The sequence below is a fragment of the Numida meleagris genome, chromosome 1 (assembly GCF_002078875.1).
Source record: "Numida meleagris isolate 19003 breed g44 Domestic line chromosome 1, NumMel1.0, whole genome shotgun sequence".
NCBI lineage: Eukaryota > Metazoa > Chordata > Aves > Galliformes > Numididae > Numida > Numida meleagris.
The window spans coordinates 30,205,670-30,229,844 of NC_034409.1; the positions used below are offsets into that span (position 1 = coordinate 30,205,670).

The window sequence follows — 24,175 nt, forward strand, 5'->3', positions numbered from 1 at the left end:
CTGCTTTCCTTAAATTGCCCTCAAGATGAAAATTAACCAAAGTTTAAATGGAAGGATTGATTAGGTCCTGATTCTCAGTGACATCAAATCATAACATGAGGAATTCATATGATGCCAGAACACACAAGCTTCTCCCTAAACTAGGGCTGAAAACCCTAAAACAAGCCAAAAAAAAGAAAAAAGAAAAAAGAAGGATGAAAAAAAAATGCTGTTACATATAGAAGTTGAACTCAGTCATAGGCTATGTTTTAATTATAAAAAATGTATTTAAAATAAAAAAAATAGTCGTATTACCTGATAAGAATATACTGTGTTGAATACGAGGTGAAAAGTCACTCTGTCTGGTAATGGATTTACCGTGATTCTGCAGCAGAAGAGCCGAGTGCTTCCCAGCCTGTAACCAGTATTTCAGGGTTGAAAAGAAAACGATCCTCCTGTAGATGGAGGTAGATTGCCGCTTACCTCCTGCCAAAGCAGCTGTTGAGGGAACAGGTTATAAAAGAATTGATCTGAGTTTAACACAGGGAGGAAGAAGAACTGATCTAGATAATTTCAGTGAATGATTTACAAGCAACCTCCCCAAGAAACGTATAGGTGAACACTGTGGTAGGGGCATGCATGTGGTGTTTATACCTCTGAAGTAGGATTTCCTTCCAAGGACAATGTCTGCATGACTATAACTTGCTTGTGCAGCAGTTATTCCAGTACCTGTATCTATCATGGCAAGGAAGTATTAATATCGTAGTTACTCTGTGCACAAACAAGTTGACGTACTTTTGCAACACTTTGTGCTGAGCATTTGATTAAAAAAAAAAGAGTACACAAGTACCATTCACACAAGCATATTTATTATATAAATACTTTATAAATTACAAGATTTTAATTACACACATAAACATTTCTAGGAAAATAATGTTTTAAATTCTTAACTTTTACAACTAATACAAGGCACATAGTGCAAAAATACATTTCTGATGCAGAGATAAAAAAAATAATTACCTACGTGTGTTATCTAAAATGTAGCTGCTTACACTTATGTGGTACAGTATTGTTTTTAATTAATACATATTACTAATTTGTGGCTATCTCTTTGTGGGTAAAAATCTGATATAGTCATCATTTGATCTATCAATTCTACCAGCATACAAAACAAGTATTTGGTTTACAAATGCACGTTGTCAGAAGTATGTATAGTTATCTAGTACATCATATAAGATACTACGCATGTAGAAAATTTTGCTTGGAATACCTGAGTATTGGCCCTGAAACACATTATCTTTGTCAGCACGTACTTCTACAGTTCTGGACTATAAGGTAATCCAAAACAACAAGTCTGCCAGCCTTCCCTTCTAGCATACAGTTACTTTTCTGGAAGAAATAATCCTAATTAGCAGATGTTAGAGCTGCATTTACAATCATTCAAAAATCAAACTGAGTCAAAGATGGACACCAGCCACACTGTGGGCTTGATGCTGCCCAAAGTTTTCACTGGGGTTACTGAAAACTAGACTGAATTGGAATATAAAAGGAGACGCACTACAGTCATTACTAATATGCCATTGTAATAAGGTGTATGTGGAAAGGGTTTAAGTAAATACATACTCATACAATCACACACAAGATGATATGATCAACAGATAACGCTGCTTTTACAGTATATTTGGTTGAGAGGCAGGGATTCAAATCAGACTTCCAAGCAATTTTTCTCCTTATTTTCTCTTCCTGTAACCACAGAAATACTAAGCATTAAATTTTTAACGTGCTATAGAGACTACAGAGGTTAAACCACACATTTCAGCATTATTGCTAGTATTTGAGCACCACAAAGGATTTAATGAGAGGGACGAGGAAAAATATTTTTACTGACAGAGAAATACACAGCTCTATAGAACCTATCTCAGGAGAAAGAACACTGGTTATGTACTTTCCTCCTGCAAATTATTGACAGATAATTTCTAACAGGATACACAAAGTAGAAAGTGTTTGAAATGACCAGCTGTTTTCTTTATGTAGCAATAATTTCCTTCCCAAAATTCAGTAGAGCCGATCAAGAAAATTGATGCAGAAAGAATTTTACTGAATATTGCAGAAAGAATTGCACTGATTAGTTGTAAGTACTGCAGTTATGGCACAGTCTAAGGTGTTATGCGTGTTAGCAACACGAGTGCAATTTACTTGCTGATGTGTCTACTTTACAAAGAACGGAGGTCTCCCCATTAAAACCTGAAGGTTGTGATTTACACACTTGTTAGCCCATAAACAGGCAGTACCTCCCCAAATAAACACCAAAGAAAACAGGAAGGAATTTTCAGCAGTGAGCATTACAGTAATGAGCCTTACAGAGATGAAAGAATTAAAAAATATATATATACACAGCACCTACAATTTGCACCTAAATGACAGATGTTCCTCCTTTGATGTTCTTACCACATCAGAGTTCTCACTTTATTTGAAGCTGGAGACCAGTAATTGTGTTAGGAATACATTTCCCACAAAACCCTCCACATCTTCCATATATTTTAGTACCATCCTAGAAATTAGAGAGAAAATCAATCAAGAGAAGCTGCTGAAATCTCAGTTGTATGAAAAGCTCCTTGAGGTTTGCACACAATAGACCTTTTTACAAATCAAACCTGCAATTACTAAATCAAGAGATAGCATTTAATTAACAGAACAGGCACAGAAATCCTTTATTGTTACTCTTGTATGCCTTCTATCCTAGCTTGGTATGCAGTGTTTTCCTGAACTGTGCTTGTTTACTGCTCTTGTTCAACTGGTCTTTTGGTTTCCCACATGAGACAAGTTGGAGGCAACTTCTGTAGTATGTATCTTCAGTAAAATGGTATTTTGTATGAGGCAATATTAGGTATCTTCAAATTTTTAATGAACCTAGTTAATATGACAATAGGCTCTTAAAACCAGTCAGAGAAGGCTAGGTAGGCAATGCTGATGTGGATTAGATTCCAGGAGGTGTGATTAAACATAACATGATATCTTCAAGATTAATTTATCAGGCCTAGCCCTCATACTGCACTTGGAAGAAGATTTAGACAAGTCAGTGACCTTTATCACTGTGCTTTATTCGTAAATAGCTTTGCACTACAGAGTCAGCAGCAGCAGCTCCAGAGGCATAATATTCCATAATAGCAGGTAAAGGAAAACGACAATGACTTACGTGGGATTTGTGTATGTCAGCAGTTGCGTAGTTGCCCTGAGCCATCCACCTAACAGTACTGGATAATCTCAGACCTGTACCAGCCAAATTAATGCTGAACTGTCCCTACCAAAACAAAAACAAAAGGTAAAATACAGAACTGGTAAACAGAGTTCAAAACACTTGAACACTTCACATGGGCATGGCTACATATATAACTTAGGTTATATCTGGACATTAAGTACTCAAAGGTGCATACTTCACCTGGTTAGTTACATCACATTATTTCCTATCTTTTGACTCCTGTGACACAGAGACACATTAACTAGTTATTCTGTAGTAAGTAGCACCTGTTTCCAGAGTATGAGTGCAGAACTAACATCAGTTAATTCAAATTATTTTAGCCTCCTTGCTACGTATTAAAATTTAATTCACAAAAAAAGTACATACATGCAATATGAAAAAGTGAGGATGACTTTCTGGGAAGTCATTTCTAAGTGCCTGAACTTTTAGGAGATAATGTAGTCAGGCCCCGCTGTTGTCTGGAAATTACAGACAAATCACTTCTTAGCCATCCATGTCTCAAACTTCTGCGTGCAAACTGCCCAAGCATCATCATCTTATTGTCTCCCATTTCTTTCTCAGTATACTTAAAAACATCACTAAACATGAACATAAGTGGAGGTTAAAATAAATAAATCTGTTGCTAAATGGGATGCTTTGCTATACAAACCATTCAAAACATTTTATTGATTCTAAGGTCTTTGCTTATGCAAATAAATACTCTGAAAACTATCTTCATAACACAGATGGTTCACATGAGAGTAAGAAAAATAACTTAAAAGCCGGTAAATAAACCTGGGAATGGAAAATGATTAAATTACATCTACGTGGAAGAGGAATGTGTTGAAAAATAAGTGCTGCCTTCACAAAGAGCCTAAGTGTTGGTTTAAGCAGCACTCTAATCTGAAAACTCCCAGCCACCTGTATACAATTCAATGAAGGCCTGAATTTCTGTTTTCAGACCTAGTTAAAATTTCTTCAATCTCCATATCAAAGCTTCAGCAAAGATAAAATCTCCATTATGCATTTCGGCTTCTGTTTTTTATTTTTAATATGGCCAGTGATATATATACATATATGTATGTATACACACATATACAAAACATTTGTGTGGGTGTATGTGTGCATGTATAAAAAATACAGCTTTCAGTCTTTATTATTGAAATTCATTGAAATTCCTTCTTAAAAATTCAGTCTTACATTGTTTGGTATGGCAGATTTGTTTCAAGTCCATTTCAACATAGATTTGATATATTGATTGCACTCCTGTGGTCAGGATGCACTAACTTAAGCAAATATCAATGGGGTAGATTGTTCTTTGAAGGCTGAAAAAGGAGATTTCCATTAATGAATAAAGCATCTGGAGGAAATTCATACAGATGGTGTGGAATGTTTTCCACAATTAACAGGCTCAATGTAACTACATTCATAGGGGTATCATTTTGTAAAAGTAAATGAGAAGTGCTACGTGCAGTTATAATGACAGCTTAACAGCTATCTGTCATGCAGTAAACTCAAGGCCAGGGACATATCTAAAGTGAATGAACTGACACTTTTTGTCTGCATACAGACACAGACGTTAGTTTCAATGCAAATTTACAGATGAAATCTGTATCAGTGCAAAACACGTAAGCAGAATGACTTCCTGGCAAAAGTTATGGATCACAAATAGACATGCATTGCACTAAGCCCAGAGAGTCTGCATGTTGAAGTTATCCTAGACTGTGAAGAACTCCAACAGTTTTCTTGCCAGGGTTTAAGTGCCTAACTTAAGCACTTCCTTTGTATCTAAATTGTAAGTCTCTAGCTCCCCTTGAATGCATCCTCCCTTGTAGTCTGTCTTAAGCTTAGGCACCCAGGTTATATAGACAACAAGGATTCACTTCCATGCAAGTCTGAGCTTACTGGTTTTATCTCCCTTTATAATCAGCAAAAATAAACATGCACTACCAGAAGGTGATCTTGAGGTCATTATCAGACACCTTAAGACATCCTCAGGTTTCTAATGTGGTAAGATTCTATGAACTATTTTCTACAGAATCCCATTTCTTCCAATAGACTCCTAGGACAGCCTAGGTTGACTACATTAGACTAAGGCTACAACTGCATTAGCAAGGAGTAGACTGCAGTGTGAGCAAAACGGTGAAGTGAAAAAGTTGAGTCAGAGTACCTGATGTCCATATACAGTACACAAATCAGGGTTTTACACTGGACTAATTCTCATCTAGTCCCATAGAATGAATTCTCATCAGTAGTTGGAGTGCATATTGGCCTTCTGGAGCTCATCATTTGATTCAGTTTCATCCAGAGGGCATTCAGTTCATGTGTCCCAACACTGCGCCATGGCATGAACCAACAAACAGTAAGCTGGGACACAGAGACATTCACTTAAGCCCCAGCCAGTCCAAATTAAAACACTAACATTGAATTCAACAGCTAAACAGGGTTGATTTCCTCTGGTAGTCTTCAAAGGCATGCAGTGTCAGGAGAGAACAAGATTAAAAAAGAAAAATTCTGCAGGATCAAAGAACACAAAGTCACTTGAGAAAGAAGACTGAGAAGGAATTAGTGGAAACAAAGGATACTTCACATCCTGATATTCAGAAGTGAAGGAGGGCAATACATAAAATCAGTAGAAAAATTGATTTACGTACATAGAACCTAGAGACAAAGTGTAGAGTAAACAGTTTATGGTAGAAACAGAAAAAAACAGATAGTGCAACAGAGAAAGGAGTAAGAAAAAACACTTATTAATGTCTTACACGCTCCAGACAGAACAAATTTTAGAGATTTAGAATCTTACAACACTAAATCAGTAAAACTTTTTTCAAAGGGAGAGAAATCATAAATACCTGTGGACATCTGGCAGCACTGTAGCAGTCTCCAGCTGTAGCAAACGGAACAGCTCTCCCAAGTATAGTCTGAGCAAAAAGAAAATCTGTGGCTAGAAAACAGAAAATTACTCAACACTGAAAGCACTGCATTAGAGTATTAGAATCTCAGGTGAAAACAGTGTAAAAAAGACAATCTTTTTTTTTTTTTTTTTAATAAACTATGTTTTAAATAGTCCATTCCAGTTTATGCCACATTAATCTAACCTACAAGCCCAGTTAGCTCTCTGAGACAGGATGAAGATAGGAGGATGTGCACCTGGACATAGCTCTACATGAACAGGCTGTGGCCCAGCTTGCCACCTTCAGGCAGGGGCTTGAAAGTCTTGCAAGATTTCCAGTCCTTTCAGTCTAAGAAGGGACTGTCTACAGCGTGGCATGACCTTCCCAAGAAAAATATGCCAGTGAATTAGAGGAAAGGGAACAATGGGAACAAAATCTTTGAAACTGAATCTAATTCACATGCAAATTAAATATGAAAATGCAAAATTCAGGTCACTTGACCACTTGGGACAAACTAACATAGGAAATATTTCTCTATTTTTTTTGTGTTTTTTTTTTCTTCTTCAAAATTTCCACTGAAGTCCTAAAGAAAACATGAATTTTGTTTGCCCAGAAATGGCATTATGGGATCCACAAGTGAGTTGAAAAGATAATTCTCTAATCACAGCTATGCACAATATTGACAGAAGGCTCGCATTGGCTAAAACTGCCAAAATGCTTACTTCTAATTTGCATGGAGGCGACATCAAATCTTATTTTGCTAAAAACCGTGAAGCCAGCTGCAAGGTAATCATTTCGACAAGCACAGTCTTGCCTCCTGCTTCCGTTGAAAGGACATTCATATGGATTCTGTAACCTAGAGAATAGCAAAGATTTAGTTTTCCATTTGACATTTTTCCATAACAGAATACAGTAGTGAAAAATAATTGTATTGCACCTACAGAATATTAAACAATTACTGAACTTGAAGCTCAGCTATTAGCTCAGCTGAAACATCAGTGTGGATTGAAGGCATTTCTGAAGTCAAGATAGAAAAATATTATAATCATTTATTGCAGTGATCTCAAGTCCAGCTTGGAAATATCCACATCTCTGCAGATGTGTTCGTATGTCTAGATATTCAAAACAGAAAATTGAGGAAAATAAATTATATTAATCTGTTCTTACCAAGGTAAGTATCACTTTTACTGATTTATTTTGGAAGAAATAAATGCACTTAAAACATTTACAAAAACACTTTTTTACCTGAATCCATATACTTCTGAGAAATTGTCTGCTTCTCCTTTTACCAACGTCAAATATTCTTTGGGATTGTCTAAGTGCATGTCCGAACAATAGATCTGCAAGAGCAAATGTAAACCTTTAGCAAAAACTTTATTAGGAAAGTATTATTTAATAAAAATGTGTTCATAAAATCTCAAATATTAAGCGTACTTTTATCATCCTTCCTTTAATGTTGAGTAGGTATTCACCGTCTTTTCTCATCCCTTTTTTAATCTGGATATCTTTGCAGGTGGTAATAATTTCACCTTCAAAATGAATGATGAAATCATATTAATATTTCATGAATAGAATTTAGTTTTAGTACTTAATTGCCCATAATTATGCTCTAAATATGTTCATTGCTTTTGTATAAATCAACTAGGAAAAACATTAAGTTCGTTCAACAAGTATAGCTGTCACTTACATTCCTCTGCATGGCAGATCCTCCTGGTATCTGGTTTTAGATGTGGCAGGCACAAGTCACTGGATAAGCCATTTTCAGTCATACACGCTGCTGTTCTCTCCTTTACCCCTACTCCACAAGACACTGAGCACTAGACATGGACAGCAATCAGGAGTTAGTTTAGAAGGCAGTAAATAATTAACAGAAGTAGATCAGTGAATGCCTTGGCACCCATTTGTTTCTGAGGCAGCTGTCAAAAATCAGCTTGCACATCTCTACTCACCTTGGTCCACTTCCCCACTCTCCAGGTAGCTGCTTGTGAGCATCCTTTGATATTACAGTTATAAATGTATGGGGATGATGTTACTGGGCATTCTCGATATGCTACAGTACGAAGGCCATAGGTGTGCTTGTTTTGAACAGAATGGATTCCAACACAGTATGTGATCCTCTGCCGGTTATCCAACCCACAGCTGGCTGAACACTGAAACAAAATTCCAAGTATTGGTGTTATTCCTGTGAAGCTGAACCTTCCCACACCATCGCAAACGCAGACAAGTCATCTCTGACCCTTGTTTTGGCAAAATTGTATAATCTGATGTATGTCATATCAGTTAAACAGTGTGCAGAAGTCGAGGTCTGCTGCAATAATGCATGCAAGGAGATGGCACGTCCTATGCAGTTCTTCTCAGAGCTTACAGAGCAGTTCCCTCTCAGCTGCAATATGCACATACACATACACATGTAGATAATGCAAGGGAAAGAAGAGATTGAGCCCACATTTCACTTAAATCAAGGAAAAGATTTCTGTTTGCTTCAATGAGATCATCCCATAAGGACATTCCCTGGGAGCCAGCAGAGTAGCCCTGTGGTAAGGGCAGCTCTCCTCTGCAGGTGCTCATAGCTCCCAGGGGGGCTGCCAGATGATGGTCAGCCTCAAATGGTGAAATCAGATAAAGATACTGGTGGCTATGACAAAGGGAGACAAAGGGAAGGAGGAACAGAGGCAACTTGTCATCCTGATCTTCCTGTTGGCAGGTAATGCTCTGGTTTTCACCCTTTTATAGTTTTGCTTACAGTAATTCATCCTTAATCAAAACTCTTAGCGAACAGGCCCCAGCACTGCCTTTTCCTCCTTGTGTTCCCACTACACTCATTTTAGCACCATTTAGCATCCCTCATTACAGCACAATCTTCTCTGAAACCAAGCTCAGTTTTTAATATTAGAATTTGGAAGTAGTCAAACAGAGTTACTACAACAAACCATGACTGATCAGAAGGTCAAGTGTGGAGAAAGTTGGGGGACCCAAATTCAGATGAAAATATGCATTTTTTTTTCCTGCACATTTTACAGCAGTATAGTACTCTTCAGTGTAACGTTACACAAAAGACATATAAGTGAAATCATTAGTTTACCTGTGACAGTTCTACTGTGAGCACAATGTATTTGGAGGGAGCTCTCTTGCAGTTTTTGATGGATGGAGGCTTTGTGGCAGGATCACAGAAGTTTTCATCCACTTGGATCTGGTTTTCATCCACACACTTAACCTTCTGCTGTATTTCCTTTCTTCTGTATGACGTTGAGCACTGAGTATGAGAAAAACAATCACAGTTTGTGTACCTAAACTATTTATTTACAGAATAAGGCTATTTGCCAATTGTCACACATCGTTAAGGCCCAGACAGCAACAACCTTTATGAAATCTGTTATCAGTGTTGGACTGAGTTATGTACTGAATCAAAATCCTTTACTTTGTTTTCAGTGTTCAGGTACCTCCAATCGGCTGAAAAAAAACAATAGCACTTCATGACACGGCACTGTAACTGGTGGGTAAAATGGAGCAGAAAATAAACATGTCAGGTTAAATGACAGGGTGAGCGAAAAAGCTCTTCTGTATGAAAAGAGTCAAAATAGGATTTCAGTGAAATATGAAAAGAATAACTTGGCCTTGAAAACAAAACATAAGGAATCCCTAGAAGTACATACACGGTATTACTTTGATAGAACAAAAGAAAAAAACTGCTCTGGACACCGAAGCTAACATGTTGTTATGAAGAAGAAAGGCTCAAATACACAAACTCCATTCTCAGCAGATGAAATAACCAATACCACTGCCTACTTAGTGCCTGTTGGTTCTAGTCAGAGACATGAATGTAATTTAATACAAATTTGGACCAAGCCACAATCAATTAGGAGACTTGTCAAGGTGTGATATATAGGCCAAAGCTATTGTTTGAATTTTAATATTATTGAATCAAAGAGGCAACCTGAAGTGTGGAAAACAGTTACTGTATGGTAGAACAGCTCTGCCTGAGGAAACCTCTAACATTAATAAATTTCCTTGAAAACCTTGAAGAGACTGCAAGAGCTTCTCTAGATGGTCCATTCCACTGCTTCAGTTGTCTTCACTGAGAAAAGGTTTCCCACAACATCCAGTCTGAAGCTCTGGCTTCATCTTACTCCCACTGCTTCTTGTCTTCCTACCCTGTAGCACTGTGGAGAGCCTGGTTTCATCTTCTTGGCAACTTCTTTGCAGATTTTAGAAGGCTGCTGCTACATTTCCCACAAACTACCCCTTCTCCTGATCTCTTCATTATCTCCTCACTTGCAGGTGCTTGGCCTCCAGCCGCCTGCAGGCCCGCTGCTGAATGCACTCCCATTTCTCAATATCTTTCTTACACTGGGCCACCAGAACTGGCGAAGAAGCTAGGCATGGTCTAACATGTGCTGAGAAACAGGAGACAATCACTTTGATCTCCTGGCAGCATCCCTGTTGGTACAGCCCAGGAGGCTGCTAGCCATCACTGCTCCAGGCACGTGGCTGGCCCATGGGCAGCTGTCACCAGACCCAGGGCTGTTTCTCCCCAGGGGCCTTCATTCCCAGGGCTATGCTTCACTTCTGAATTTATGAATATTTTTTCGAAATTCATAAAGTTGTTGTCAGTCTGTTCTTCCTTCTTGTCTGGGCCTCCCAGATGGCAGCTCTGCCCTCCAGCTACTAAGTGCTCTCCCCAGTTTGGCATCCTCTGCAAACCTGATGAGCAAGGAACAGCTTTGCAAATTTTACTGAGATAAGTACACTGTTGAAAGAAGCTGCAAAATGTACACCTGGGCTTACAAACTTCACCTGATGAAAAAGCCATGAACAAGCTGAGAGCCAAGCAAACAATCTTTCACATGAAAAGCTTTAGCCTTCTATTCGCTCCACATGAAAAAAAAAATTGAATGGGCGAAACAATTAGTGATATCATGTTACTGATTTGGAAAAGCAACAGTTAACACATCATAGAACAGCCTCGCATCACTCCTTTAGTTGGTAGGGCTGTTTGAGAAATAAAAAATGACAAAAATTCTCTTGCATTATGTAGAAGTAAGGTGCTAACACACAAAGTCTTGCAACCGGAGTGATTGTCTACATTTGTGAAATGGTGAGGCCACAAACAGGGATGGCAGAAAGTCAGTTCAAAATAATGAATGTAAACTAGACCCCAGTCTGAAGATCAGGAGATCCGCAAGCAAATGTACCTCAGCAGTGGTGCATATGCCCATTAAGCCTTTAACAACTCCATTCAGAAAGTGTATATGTGTGGACTTGTATCAGGGGATGGAATATGGATACAGTTGACTGGTGTAGCTTATAGGAACACCTCATCTTTTAATGGCATGGAGTAGCCCAGAATATTAGGTGTGTTGGGGATAACCCAATCATCAGGCAATCAGACAGGCAGAAGATTGCTTTTCACTATGCTTTATATATTATTTCAGTAAGGATTGTTATTTTTAGTATGAAAATGCATGTTTGATATGAGAACATTGGTTATTGATAACAGCCAGCCTCCCAGCTGTGAACTCTGTAAATGCAGATCTGGAAACTTTTCTGATATACTGTGACCAGTGAGGTAAGGAAGTGACACATGAGCACAGAGAGCAGAGACAGCTGGGCAAAATATTCCAAGTTTGAGTACCTAGCACACCAGGAGAGGAATACAGATGGATAAATACTTGAAAAGCTAGCGTTAATGCAAAGTATATGGGGTTGTATAAGAATCTGGCGAGAAAGGAATTGAACACAGGAATTTCAAGCAATCAGCAATAAAAATGTGGAAGAAGACATGAAATAGTGAGATGATGTAGTGAAACATGGTGCATTTGTAGTGGAGAGCAGTGAATACTCAGCTAGAATATGCAAGTATTTGATAGGGAAGTAAAATTCACTCTCACACTCTGAAAATGTATTTTTTTGCTGAAAGAACATTCAACTGCTATTCCTCAATGTAATGGCTACTAGAAAGGTATCCAAAAGTGAAAAAAAAATAAGAAAACTCTTTGCATCAAATATAGTTACTTCGTACAAGTTGAAAGTGTTACTTACATTCTCCCATCCATCTGTCAGCCACTGGTACCGCACGCAGGCAGGCAGCCAGCAGGGCCTGTGGCCAGCGGGCCGTGCATCGTGGTTGCATATTGTTTCACTCACTTTACCCAGGCCCTTCAGCTGGCAGTAGATGTCCCTTTGCTGAATCCCCACACCACAGGATACAGAACACTACAATTGATCAAAGTTAATCATGTCAGCATGAAATGAAACAGTCAACAGAATGGGGTACAGCCTCCATTATTCAATATTCTTGCATTCCACTGACTCTGCTGTAGTATCTGAATAAATTTATTATGAAAATGTACATTCCAATTAAAATAAAATATATATCCTGTGAGATATATGGAAAAAAAATGCAACCACTGTGCCTAGATTGCTCTATCTGCTTATCTTATTTCACAGTAGGAATAATCATTGTATGCATATGCAAACCAGGAGTTTAAGGTTTTGTAAGATCAAACAGTTGGAAGTTTAGAACTCACCTCATTCCATTGTTAAATTAAAGAATGACAGTCTTGCCTGTTATTTTAAAATGCAAACATTAAAATAGAAAAAGAAGAATCTCAGTATTTCATTGGAGAAATATCTTGCAAATGGTGCAGCCTTTTGAAGTAGCACTAAGTATTTTAAATCACGATAAGCTTAAAGGATTCAAATCCTACCTACCCTACATCTCTTTTCCTTCTTCCTGGCCAAAGTTAGTTTACTACTATGCCAGGACATGCTGTGACAGGCATTCCGTTTTACCCAGGTCAGAAGCACAATGAGGTCCCAGAACCCACCCAATGACTCATGAAGGAGCTATCATTCTATCAAATCACAGAATCACAGAATTGCAGGGATTGGAAGGAACCTCAAGAGATCATTGAGTCCAATCTCCCCTACTAAAGCAAGCACCCTACAGTAGGTCGCAGGTAGGCATCCAGACGAGTCTTGAGTATCTTCATACAGGAAACTCCACAACTTCTCTGGGCAACCTGTTCCAGTGCTCCATCACCCTTACCATAAACAAGTTCTTCTGTGTGTTTGTGTGGAACATCTTATGTTCAAGTTTTTGGCCACTGCTCCTTGTCCTATCTCTACACACCACTGAGAAGAGCCTGGTCTCATCCATTTGCCTCCCACCTCTCTTTAGATATTTATAAACATTAATCAGATCTTCTCTCAGTCTTCTTTTCCCTAGGCTACTTGGCCCTTCCTCATCAGGGAGATGCTCCAGACCCTTTATCATCTTTGTGGCCCTTCCCTGGACTCCTTCCAGAGGAGTGGCCAATTAAATGTGGCCAAATTGAGGAGATTGGTAATAGTTAGTGCCCTGCCTTTTATCACCACTATTTTGGAACTGAGCTTGCATCCAGCAATAACCAAAGGGTCCATATTTTCCTCTAAAAGGTCAGACTGGGTCCTTTTTAATGATTCACAGGATCATGGAATCATTAAGGCTGGATAACGCCAGAGACTATCTCTTTTTGTAACACTGTACTTTTACACTTCCACTCAGGTAGAATCATAGAATGGTTTGGGTTGGAAGGGACCTTTAAGATCATGTAGTTCCAACCCCCCTGCTGTAGGCAGGGACACCTCCCAGTAGACCAGGTTGCTCAAAGCCCCATCCAGTCTGGACTTGAATGCTTCCAGGAAGGGAGTATTGACAACTTCGCTGGGCAACCTGTTCCAGTGTCTCACTATCCTCACAGTAAAGAATGTCTTCCTAATACCGAGTCTAAATCATAGAATCATAGAATTAGGTAGGTTGGAAAAGACCTACAAGATCACCTAGTCTAACTATCCACCTACCACCAATAACCCCACTAAACCATGTCTCTCAACGCTATATCTAAATGTTCCTTGAACACCTCCAGGGACGGTGACTCAGCCACCTCCCTGGGCAGCCCATTCCAGCGCCTGACCACTTGTTCAGAAAAGTAGTGTTTTCTAATGTCCAGCCTAAATCTCCCCTGGCATAACTTGAGGCCGTTCCCCCTCGTCCTGTCACTAGTTACAAGAGAGAAGAGGCTGACCCCCAGCTCACCACAACCTCCCTTCAGGTAGTTATAGAGAGTGATAAGGTCCCCCTGAGCCTCCTCTTCTCCAGACTGAACAACCCCAGCTCCCTCAGCCGCTCCTCATAAGGCCTGTGCTCCAGACCCCTCACCAGCTTCGTCGCCCTCCTCTGAACACACTCCAGGGCCTCAATGTCTTTTTTGCAGTGAGGGGCCCAAAACTGGACACAGTACTCGGGGTGGGGCCTCACCAGGGCTGAGTACAGAGGGACAATGACTTCCCTACTCCTACTGGCAACATTGTTCCTGATACAAATCTATCCTCTTCCAGTTTAAAGCCATTTCCCCTCACCCTGTTGCTATTTGCCCTTACAAAGAGTCCCTTCCCAGCTTTCCTGTAGGCCCCTTTCAGGTACTGGAAGGCTGCTACAAGGTCCCCTTGGAACCTTCTCTTCTCCAGGCTGAAAAGCCCCAGCTCTCACAGCCTGTCCTTGTAGGGGAGGTGCTCAGGGATTGGTCTTTAATGCTTGGGTCATTAGCACAAACCCAAGACTTCAAAGTCAATGGGTTTTTTATTCTTGGTTTTCAGTCAGAGTGTAAAAGTCTAGCAGCTTCTCTGGTACTCGAACACAGATGCAGCAGTCTCATCAGGACATGTGAACTGATTCAGTTTCTCAAAAAGAGAAGAAAATACCTATTTAACCATAAACATAAAAGCACATTTTATGAGTTAACTCTGGAGAACATTCTTCCCCTTTGTCAAACTCTGCTTCTAACCCATTTTAGAGAGCCTTTACTGCACCCATTTTGACAGTCAACAGTTCAAACGCTCTCTCTGGGTCTGCTAGTACCAATTATTTGAGACTGATCAGGTTTTTTTTTGTTTTTTTTTTTTTTAGTGAAACAGGAATTTCTACTATAATTCTGAAATTTTTGCACTGATGGATTAATACAGGACAGTGAAACTAAAAGTCCCCAAATGAACCACAAAACCAAAATCTGCTTGGAGCATTTTCTTTTTCTCTCATGCCGAGTTAAAGCAACATACTACTCACTGGTATATTTCAAGTAAATTGCAAAACACAGAAAGAAAGACAGAAAGAAAAAACAATGAACTTTTAATTTCTAGATTTAAGTGTGATTTGTATGTAAAATCTTGCTGATATTCCTTTTCACTGAAGCAACTATGTTATGAATGTGATCTTGCCAAGTACCATTATAGAAAAGAAGAACAAAATTATGGCAGTTTTACATACTTCTTTCCATCCACTGGCTTTCCAAGTAGGACATCTTCCGGCTCTACAGATTTTGTATGTCCGTGGTTTTTTTAAATGTCTGCAGTTTCTGTCCTCTATTTTAGCCTGGAAGCTATTAAAACAATGCACATCACGATGCTTCAAACCTTTCCCACAGGAAACAGAACACTGAAAAGAGAAGTATATTAATTTACTAAAAATCTCAAAGTAGTAAGAAAAAATGAAGAAACCTCAGAGTAGGCCAAAATGGACTCTACAGTTTAATGAATAAGCTTCCATATTGTGCCATAATATCTACTGCACACATCTGAAATTGCTGCATAATTTCCCTCATATTGAGCATTACTGATGGGATGTCAAACATCTGTCATGTATTGTTCATTCATTCATACATTCATTGATAAATATCTGAGCTCAGCTAGCCATGCAGGAGACAGCTTGATATTACAATCTCACAACACCCTCCTAGCAGCCTTCTGTTTTTAGTGAGCATATTTCTATTTTCATGTAAGCATTATGCTTCTCATTATAAGATTTAAAGACAAATGCAAATCATAGGTATGCATGTTTTCAGCTACTAGTTTATGAAACTATGCTTGTTCTGACACCTGTATTTCCACAAGCCTTGGGTATCCTTCTGTACAAGGCACAGAGGCAAGGGAATGTGTATTAAGTAGACATTATAGGTTACAGCACATTACTCAGAGGCACAGCCCTGCCCCTGTCCTCCCCTGGCTCTTCTGTTTCCTCCAGAAAGTTGCTATGATAGACCATGCTGCCACTAGGGCATCCCTCCCTCCAACATGAAACCAGTGGAGCTGCAGATATATTTTGTGAAGCACCAGTGTGCATTAGCCATGATTAGAAAGCACTTGATGGATCATTCTCTTTCAGAGAAAGAGCCATTTCTCTGCTGGGCTGCAGCGAGGTTAGGAGTGACCTCTTCAGACCTGGCTGTCCCATGTACCTGCAGAGCAGAGCTGCATGTCCCAGGGAGCATTCAGTCAAACACAGAGCATCTGAAGCATTCCCAAATGAGGTGGCTACCAAGAGCTTTTTTAATGTAAGCACTAAAGTCTTTTTTTTTTTTTTTTAATATATCCTTTTCATTAACATTTCTATTTTAAGTTATAGTATCAAAAACTCTAGATGAATGGAGACACTTTCTGGACATTTTCCTGTCTGGAAAGAGAAAATGCATACTTTACCCTACAATTCACCCTGTAATTTATTTCATACTTGCACAAACTCTTCCATTACAATCAGGTAGGGAATTAATACTCAAAATTTAATTTCTAAGTGGCTGTGAAAAAGAAAAAGGATTTAAATATAGATTTTCTTCCATAGTACCTTCTCTGCCTTTGGTCTTACATTGTTGTCTATGTCACTAGCATTACACACTAACTTAATTAAGCATTTCTAAATACATATATTTTCTGTTTTCTGGAAATGAAATTCAGGAAATACAGCTTCAGTGCAAAATCAGGCAAAACCTGGCTGGAAATAAGTTTTAAAAATATAGAAATAAGCTTTTTCCAGGAACAGGCTAAAAAAGCGGGTAAATTAGGCACCTTACAAGAAACCGTGAGAAACAATACTTAATGCAACCAAGGAAAGAAAAATGCCCTTTTTCTCTGTAATATTTAGAAAAGCAAATGTGCTCACTCTGGATTCAGATGATCCAGGATCATCAGTGGAAAATTCAGGAGGGCATATAACTCTGTACGCAATGTATTCTCCTGAAATGGGACATATTCTGACTTCATTCCGTAGATAATATGTAAAAATAGCTCTGAAAGAGATTATTCACTCCCAGTGTGCCTTGACATTAAGTGCAGGCAGGCTCAGCTGTGTTCCTTATAGGACAGTGGCCCGTCTTCAGCAAGAGACATGAACTGCTCTTGTCCAATGCAGCTTCTCATTGCCACTCCTGACAAACAGGTGAGCACAGAGTCCTCCAGCACAGAGTGAACACCAAAGAAGGGAAAACAGGTCCACCAAGTGCTGAATCAAAAGCTTTAATCAATATGAATTTGGGGTGCCTCTTGTAGCTTTTCTGTGAAGGTGGATTGTAACTGCTGCTCAGTTCTTTGCATGAAAAATATAGGCTCCATCGAAGATCCCAGATTGGGGATCCCAAGTCTCTAGAGGCATTTAAATACAGCTTATGAGGTATCTTCTGTTGCACTGCATTCCCATCATCTGTGTTATCCTAAGACTTGCATACTGCACACACTGACCTAGGGTACCTGTCTGACTGGGTTCCTTTCAGCTTTAGATCATCAGAATTCTGTGATTCTGTGGTAGTTCAACACAAACATGAGGAAGGAAGCACCAGATTCTCTCCTGAGCTGGACAGAGGCCTTGTTCTTTGCTCTGGAAGCTTTTCGTGTCCTTTTACTGAACCTGGTCTATAGCACATTTCTTACAAAGATGAATGTTGCCTTTCTTGAGCCTTTACTCATCCTTGAAGTTTTTAATGTGTTACTACACAGTTCATGGAATTTTGTCCTCTTGCTGCCTGGTGCCCGGTTTTGTGAGATGCTCTGGTAATGATCTTCCCAAGGCCTACACACCCAACTGAAAACAGACTAACTGCATTTCACTCTCCTGCTGCTTGACTTCCTTCTGATCACTAAGGTTGCACATGGCCAAGAACAACGTAGTCCTTACAGCTCAAGACATCTATAAAGTGGCTTCATTTGTATAATGTTCCACAAGACTGGGGGCTCATGGAAAGCATATATATATTTTCCGCAGATGGCACATGTAGAAAAAAGTCTGTAAGAATTTTAAATCACAAAATAAACACAAATATTTTAAAAAGGGCACAAGTTGAAAAAAGTATCCTGTAACCATTTTACACAGAAATTCTAGCACTTGTCTCAACATTAGCAAAAGTAATATTTCCCATATGTCATGTTCTTTTAAAAACATAACACTACAGTAAAAAGCTGGACTTGATTACTGTCGTTCAAAGTCATTCCATGATGCTGGTAACTAGGATTCATCTGCTTGGTTTTTCTTTTTTCATAGCAATAAAATTCTATGAGGATCAGCCTGACAGAAATCCTGGTGCTTTCTGTGGTACAGACTGATACTCAGGCAGGCATGCCATCATCAGCTCGCACAAAATTAACGCTCTTTCTGCAGCTGACAGATGTAGTTTCACAAAAACCTCAGTAAAGAGCTTTTTTTTTTATGATTTTACTATTGGTATTATTTCATTTCAAGTTTGAAGACTGTGGATTATTTGGTCAATTTTGTTCTAAATTTTCCTAAGCTTTTCTTTCAAGGCAGCATTTTGTGGAGCTTAGCTGGAGCTCACTGGGCTTTCTAGAGGATGAAAAATAAACCAGTAAATGAGAAGCATGTAACAAGTTCTCTTTGTATTCATATTAGGCATAAAGTGATCTAACACATGAATGTGATCAAAAGCAGTGCTTTGCCACTAAAAAGGATAACAGATATTTTTAAAGTACCCTTTAATATGCATTTCTTCTCTCTCTCTCTCTCTCTCTCTTTTTTTTTTTTTGGCAGGCATTTCTGTGACTGGATAGAAAGAATTTTTAAAAGGACAGATTTTAAAGTGGCAGCCTCCCCATGGCAGTGGTTGTGGCACCGAGCTTGCCAGAGTACAAGTTCATTGTCCAGTTCATCTGGACAACGGTGTCAGACATCTGGTCTGATTTTGGAGTGGTCCTGTGTAGAGCCAGGAGTTGGACTTGATGATCCTTGTAGGTCTCTTCCAACTCGGGATATTCTATGGTTCTATGATAATAAAGGATAAGTAAATGTACAAACCTATACAGTTAAACACAGTGGTTGATTGAGTTATCTCACAAACTGTATTTTGATGATCTCTCGGTTGGCCCGAGAGTCTATTTGGGTTCTTTTAAAACCATAGTAGAGGTAGAGTGGGAGCACTATTGCATAACACACTCACAAAGCATGCCTTTGAGCACTACTCCGTTGAGAGTTGTTTCAACTTTTCATTTGTTGTATTAAAATTAGCTCTCTCTGTGCTTGTCTCCCCTCTACTTGCCACGTCTCCCCAAGGTTCCTTGAGATGCTTGAGCATGAAACAAGTATTTCTCAGCTGAAATCATTCACAAAGTTGTCCTCCCTTTACACGTGTAGAATACTGTCAAGAAGCAACACAGACTCTGAGATTGGGTCCTACTGAATTCATGGATTTAGAGTCATAACTCTTCACTAAGATAAGCACAAGCACTTGTGCTATTTGCTCAAATAATCAGAAGGGACCAGGGTTTGAAAAGACCAAGAAATCTATCACTCCTGAGAAACTGGATTGAATTCTAAGATGTATGTATATGATTTACTTTTATAACTAAGCTACACACGTAAACTACAGAAGTTACACCAAAGATAGTTTAAATTATTGTCATGGTTTTATGATTTTTGGTTATTGGTACTCCACATCATAACATCATGTAGTGAATGTACCTGGTCCTCAGAAGAGAAGGACTACTACATTCCCCACGGTACTTTGCTCCTCTGTTACCATTTTCCAGCCGGAGGGAAAAGATAAAAGCTCGCAGTATAAAAACTTGCTGATCACGAGACCTCGTCCCTTTTTCCGCCGTCTCTCGTCTTGGCAGCACCTCGCTCTCCAGCCGTCTTATCGTCAGTAGTAGAGTAAGGCCTACCTTGATTTTGGGACATTCTCTCTCTCTGTATTGGATTTATCAGCTTAAATTGTAATTATACTGTATTATAGTGTATTGTTTTGCATTCCGATATTTTATTTAGTAAATTAGTTTGTTTCTCCTCAGATTGTTGCCACTGTTCTTTGCTCTCAGGGCCATCTCCTTACCCTTTTCCCCTTTTCCCTTTTTCCTGGGGCGTGGACCCGTGGATCCCCCGTCCCCTTCGTCACAGAACCGGGCCGAAGGCCCGTAAACCGTTGACATTTTTCTCATTGAGTATAGCCTCATTTTAAAAGTTCAGTGTTATATCAAATTTATTGTGTTGAGAAGATGTCTTGATTTGATTAAACTCCATCGTCCTTGCAGCTGCAGTCTGTAAATCTGTTTTACCACAATTTTAAGGAAGTTGCTTTTGCAACTACAGCAATGAAAGGGAGGAAGGGTAGGCTAAGAATGACTTTGTACTGTGAATAACAGGGTAGGAACCCAACATACCAATGTTCTACCATTCTTACATTGGTTACCATGGCTTCCAAGTGTGTATCATGCATGTGAACATCTGCACACTCCAAACCTGTCCCAGTGTGGGTGTACAAGATTGTGGAGTGCACTACAGTACGACCTAACAGGTAAGTCTGAATGCTGCAGCTGAGATCAATGAAAGGCAACAGCAGCTCTTCTGAGGTCATCTAATCTGTCCATAGCCACGTCTTTTCTGACAGGACTGTGTACTCTGTGCTTCATGGAGAGGCAGCCTTTGCCTGTCTCATTAAATGACAATTTTGTTTCAACTTTCATTTGAAGGATAACAAAAAAATGACTGATTTCTGAATATTTTTCAAGTATGTTGACTCAACATCGTATCACAGAATCAATGAATGGTTGAGCTTAGATGGGACCTCAGGGTCCATCTGCCCCAGCCCCTGCTCAGCAGGGACACCCAGAGCAGGGTGCCCAGGCCCACGTCCAGGCGGCTGCTAGAGATCTCCAAGGAGGGGACCCCACAGCCTCTGGGCAGCCTGTGCCACTGCTCCAACACCTGCTGCCTGGTATTCAGAAGGAACCTCCTGTGTTTCTGTTTGTGCACATTGCCTCCTGTCCTGGCACTGAGCACCACTGAAAAGAGTCTGGCTCCATCTGTGCCCTTTCTTCAGGTATTATTTATATTAAGAGATTTTTCCCCAGAACTTCTTTTTTTCTAAGATGAGAAGTCCCAGCTCTCTCTGCCTCTTTTCATAGGAGGGGCGCTCTAGTCCCTTAAATTTTCATGGTCCTACATCGAACTCTTCCCAGTATGTCCACATCTCTCTTGTACTGGGAGAAGGGATGGCAGAACTGGATAGGGTACTTCAGGTATGGCCTCATCAGCACTGAGTAAATATCTATTAAAGACACGGATATAAATAAGAAACAAAAGTACATATACATATGTACACAGAAGAAGTGGAGATGAAGAAGGAATAAAGAGGATCAAAGACAGACCTTCTAGGGTTGATGTAGAGAGCAGGAAGGCAAAAATGCTGCAAGTAGAGACATATGGCATCTCCTAGGAATGTGTGTTAACATATTCCTCTTAAAAACAAAGACATCCCAATTAAAACAAAACAAAAAAAGACATGCAGATCAAACCTTTCCATTATATTAGAGTCAGTCTCATCAGGACAGATCTTGAAGGGAAGTGAAGTTGATTTTTTGCCTGCCGAAGTCAAATTCTACTAATGATACTACAGAGGCATTTTAGCATTTAAAATTGACACCACATGGTCCAAATTTCTTTGTCTTGTGCAGCTGGATGTAGTGTTAATAAGGGAGACCTTTCAACAAAACAGCAATCTGCCTAGATGGCAGATGAACAACCATACTTTGTGCAGCTGTTGGAAATACCAGAACCGTAACTCCTGAAGTTTCACTTAATGATCTTCCACAGAATTTCATTTATTCATTCAATTTGCAAATAAGTTTCAGTTTGGCCTATCTCTGACATCTCAGCAAAGCACTTCCTATTACCTCAAACTCAGCGAAACCATAACAGAAGACTATGTTGTATGAAATCCCTGTCGAGTCTTTTCTGGTCGTGATAGAAACCACAATTTTGCCCATCACTGCCTAAAGCCTGGCATCATTTTTAATGCCAGCTACAGAGCATTTGATTTTACTCTGCCTCTGTCTTTAGATCCTGTTGGGTCCTCACTTGTACCCAAGTCCATTTTAAGGGCAAAGTCAAATAATGATTCATTGTGCAAAGTGCTACATTTCACAGATGCACTAGTTCAGCTGTCCTCTTAAAGAAGAACATTCAGAAACTCTTTCTTTGAAAATGATTGATTACATAACTACTCATCCCATATTTTCAAAGTACGTTTATTTTCTCTACAAATGCAAAATATATTGTTAGTTTTCATTTTAAGAAATAATTAGTTTACAGCTTACAAAGGACAATTCTATTGTAGAGATAAGTAAGTGTAATAGACATGCTTATGTTTGTCTTTTAAAGCAAAATTCCTTAGCTCGCCAGGGAGTGAGCCATTTATACTAAGCTACCCAAAGAGAGCTATCACATATGCAGGAGGTGACAGAATGTTCTTTGCTCTCCTGCTTTGTCTGGAAACCGCTTCAAAACAAACAAACAAACAAATAAATTCTATAACTAGAGAATTTACAGGTGTGTGCGAATATGCATAGTGTACTCCACACAAACTCAGATATGAACTGTCATTGTCCAAAATCTTTTTGGTGATTTCGCTCTAGGGAACCTGCTTTAGCAGTGGGGTTGCGCTGCATGATTGCCAGAGGTCCCTTCCAACCCCTACTTTTCTGCAAATCTGACTTTGTTATTCTGACTAGATGCTTCTCCCTATAAAAGGAGAACACGATTTTCTTTCTAAAGTCTGGGTCATTTTCTTTCAAAAGAAAAATGATATGCCTGATTTGTTTGGAAGTGATTCCAATACTCAGCTGCTACAAGGTGTGTGAAAATTCCTGATGCCATGAAAAAACTCAAGCTTGAGACTAATGAAATTGCAGCCTTTCATATAAGTTCCATGTAGAGCTTAAGAAATCCTAATTGTGTAATTTAGAAAGGAAAATCTGAGCACAGGTAATATTCAATTCTGAGTTTCATAACAGGGCATCCAAACTGACACTGATCTTGGACAAGAATAAGTTCACATGGCTCACAGTGGGGGCTACCATTTCCTCATTTCCCATAAGAGTACAATCCAAGCTACTGGAGAACAATTACAGTCTTTGATAGGAAGAACATTTCATAAAGATTATGGACGTTTCAGTATGAGTGTTGATGGAAGACTGTGGCATGGTGTAAGAGAAGAAAAGGAAAGCAAGATGAACAGAAGGGTGGCAAAAACAAAATGAGAGATATAGAAGATGAGGGAAATTTCTCACAGAAAATGAGGGCATTATCATGCCTTACAGAATAGTTGAATCAAAGTCCAAAATCACATTCAGGTGTCATGACTTTTCCTCTAGGTGTTATTTTCTTCCAGGTTTCAGCCTCCCAAGAAGACAAGCTCACTCTTGGACACAACATAAACCTACAGGATACCCATCTACTCATGCCAGGCATGCTGGCACTACTACATGACAACAGTGAGATGCACAAACAAGCCCTGTGCTAACTGAAGGTATTTTCTGTTGCTATTAACATGTGCTTGATATTTCTGAAAATTTAAATCTAACAGTCACTATTTCACAAGTAGGTGATTAATGTATTCCCTTTCAGCAATGACAACATATCACATTTGGTATCTCATTTAACACTTATTTTATAGGCTCTATTTCATCTCTCTCTTACAGTAAAAAATCATGTATAGTTACTCTTCCTGCCATACTTTCTCTCAATTTGAATCCGCTGCATCTGGTTGCCACATGAGAATCAGAAAAACAATGGGTATTTCTGTCTCCTTTCAGCAGCCATTTGGCAAGCTCTGCTATCTCACATGCAGGTCTTAAGATAGGCCTCAAAGTATCACTGAAGGGTCTGAACATACTTCTGCTAAGAACTTCACCATCAGCTCTCATTTGAGTAACATTATTGCTGCAATTAATCAGAGCATATATTAAAACAATGAGA

At 39.3% G+C, this 24,175-nt stretch overlaps 1 protein-coding gene across 1 annotated transcript in view; it reads right to left on the minus strand.

Annotated features, from left to right (window-relative positions):
* ADAMTS20 (ADAM metallopeptidase with thrombospondin type 1 motif 20) overlaps positions 1,988-24,175 on the minus strand; it is an 86,710-nt gene continuing 64,522 nt past the window's right edge. Inside the window, exons 30-40 of the mRNA XM_021384899.1 lie at positions 15,416-15,583; positions 12,151-12,324; positions 9,194-9,364; positions 8,061-8,261; positions 7,799-7,928; positions 7,546-7,640; positions 7,357-7,451; positions 6,834-6,967; positions 6,070-6,161; positions 3,176-3,280; positions 1,988-2,530 (exon numbers count right to left, since the gene is read on the minus strand). Of these exons, the coding sequence (XP_021240574.1) occupies positions 2,441-2,530; positions 3,176-3,280; positions 6,070-6,161; positions 6,834-6,967; positions 7,357-7,451; positions 7,546-7,640; positions 7,799-7,928; positions 8,061-8,261; positions 9,194-9,364; positions 12,151-12,324; positions 15,416-15,583 (1,455 nt within the window). The 3' untranslated portion in view covers positions 1,988-2,440. The remainder of the gene's footprint in view (positions 2,531-3,175; positions 3,281-6,069; positions 6,162-6,833; positions 6,968-7,356; positions 7,452-7,545; positions 7,641-7,798; positions 7,929-8,060; positions 8,262-9,193; positions 9,365-12,150; positions 12,325-15,415; positions 15,584-24,175) is intronic.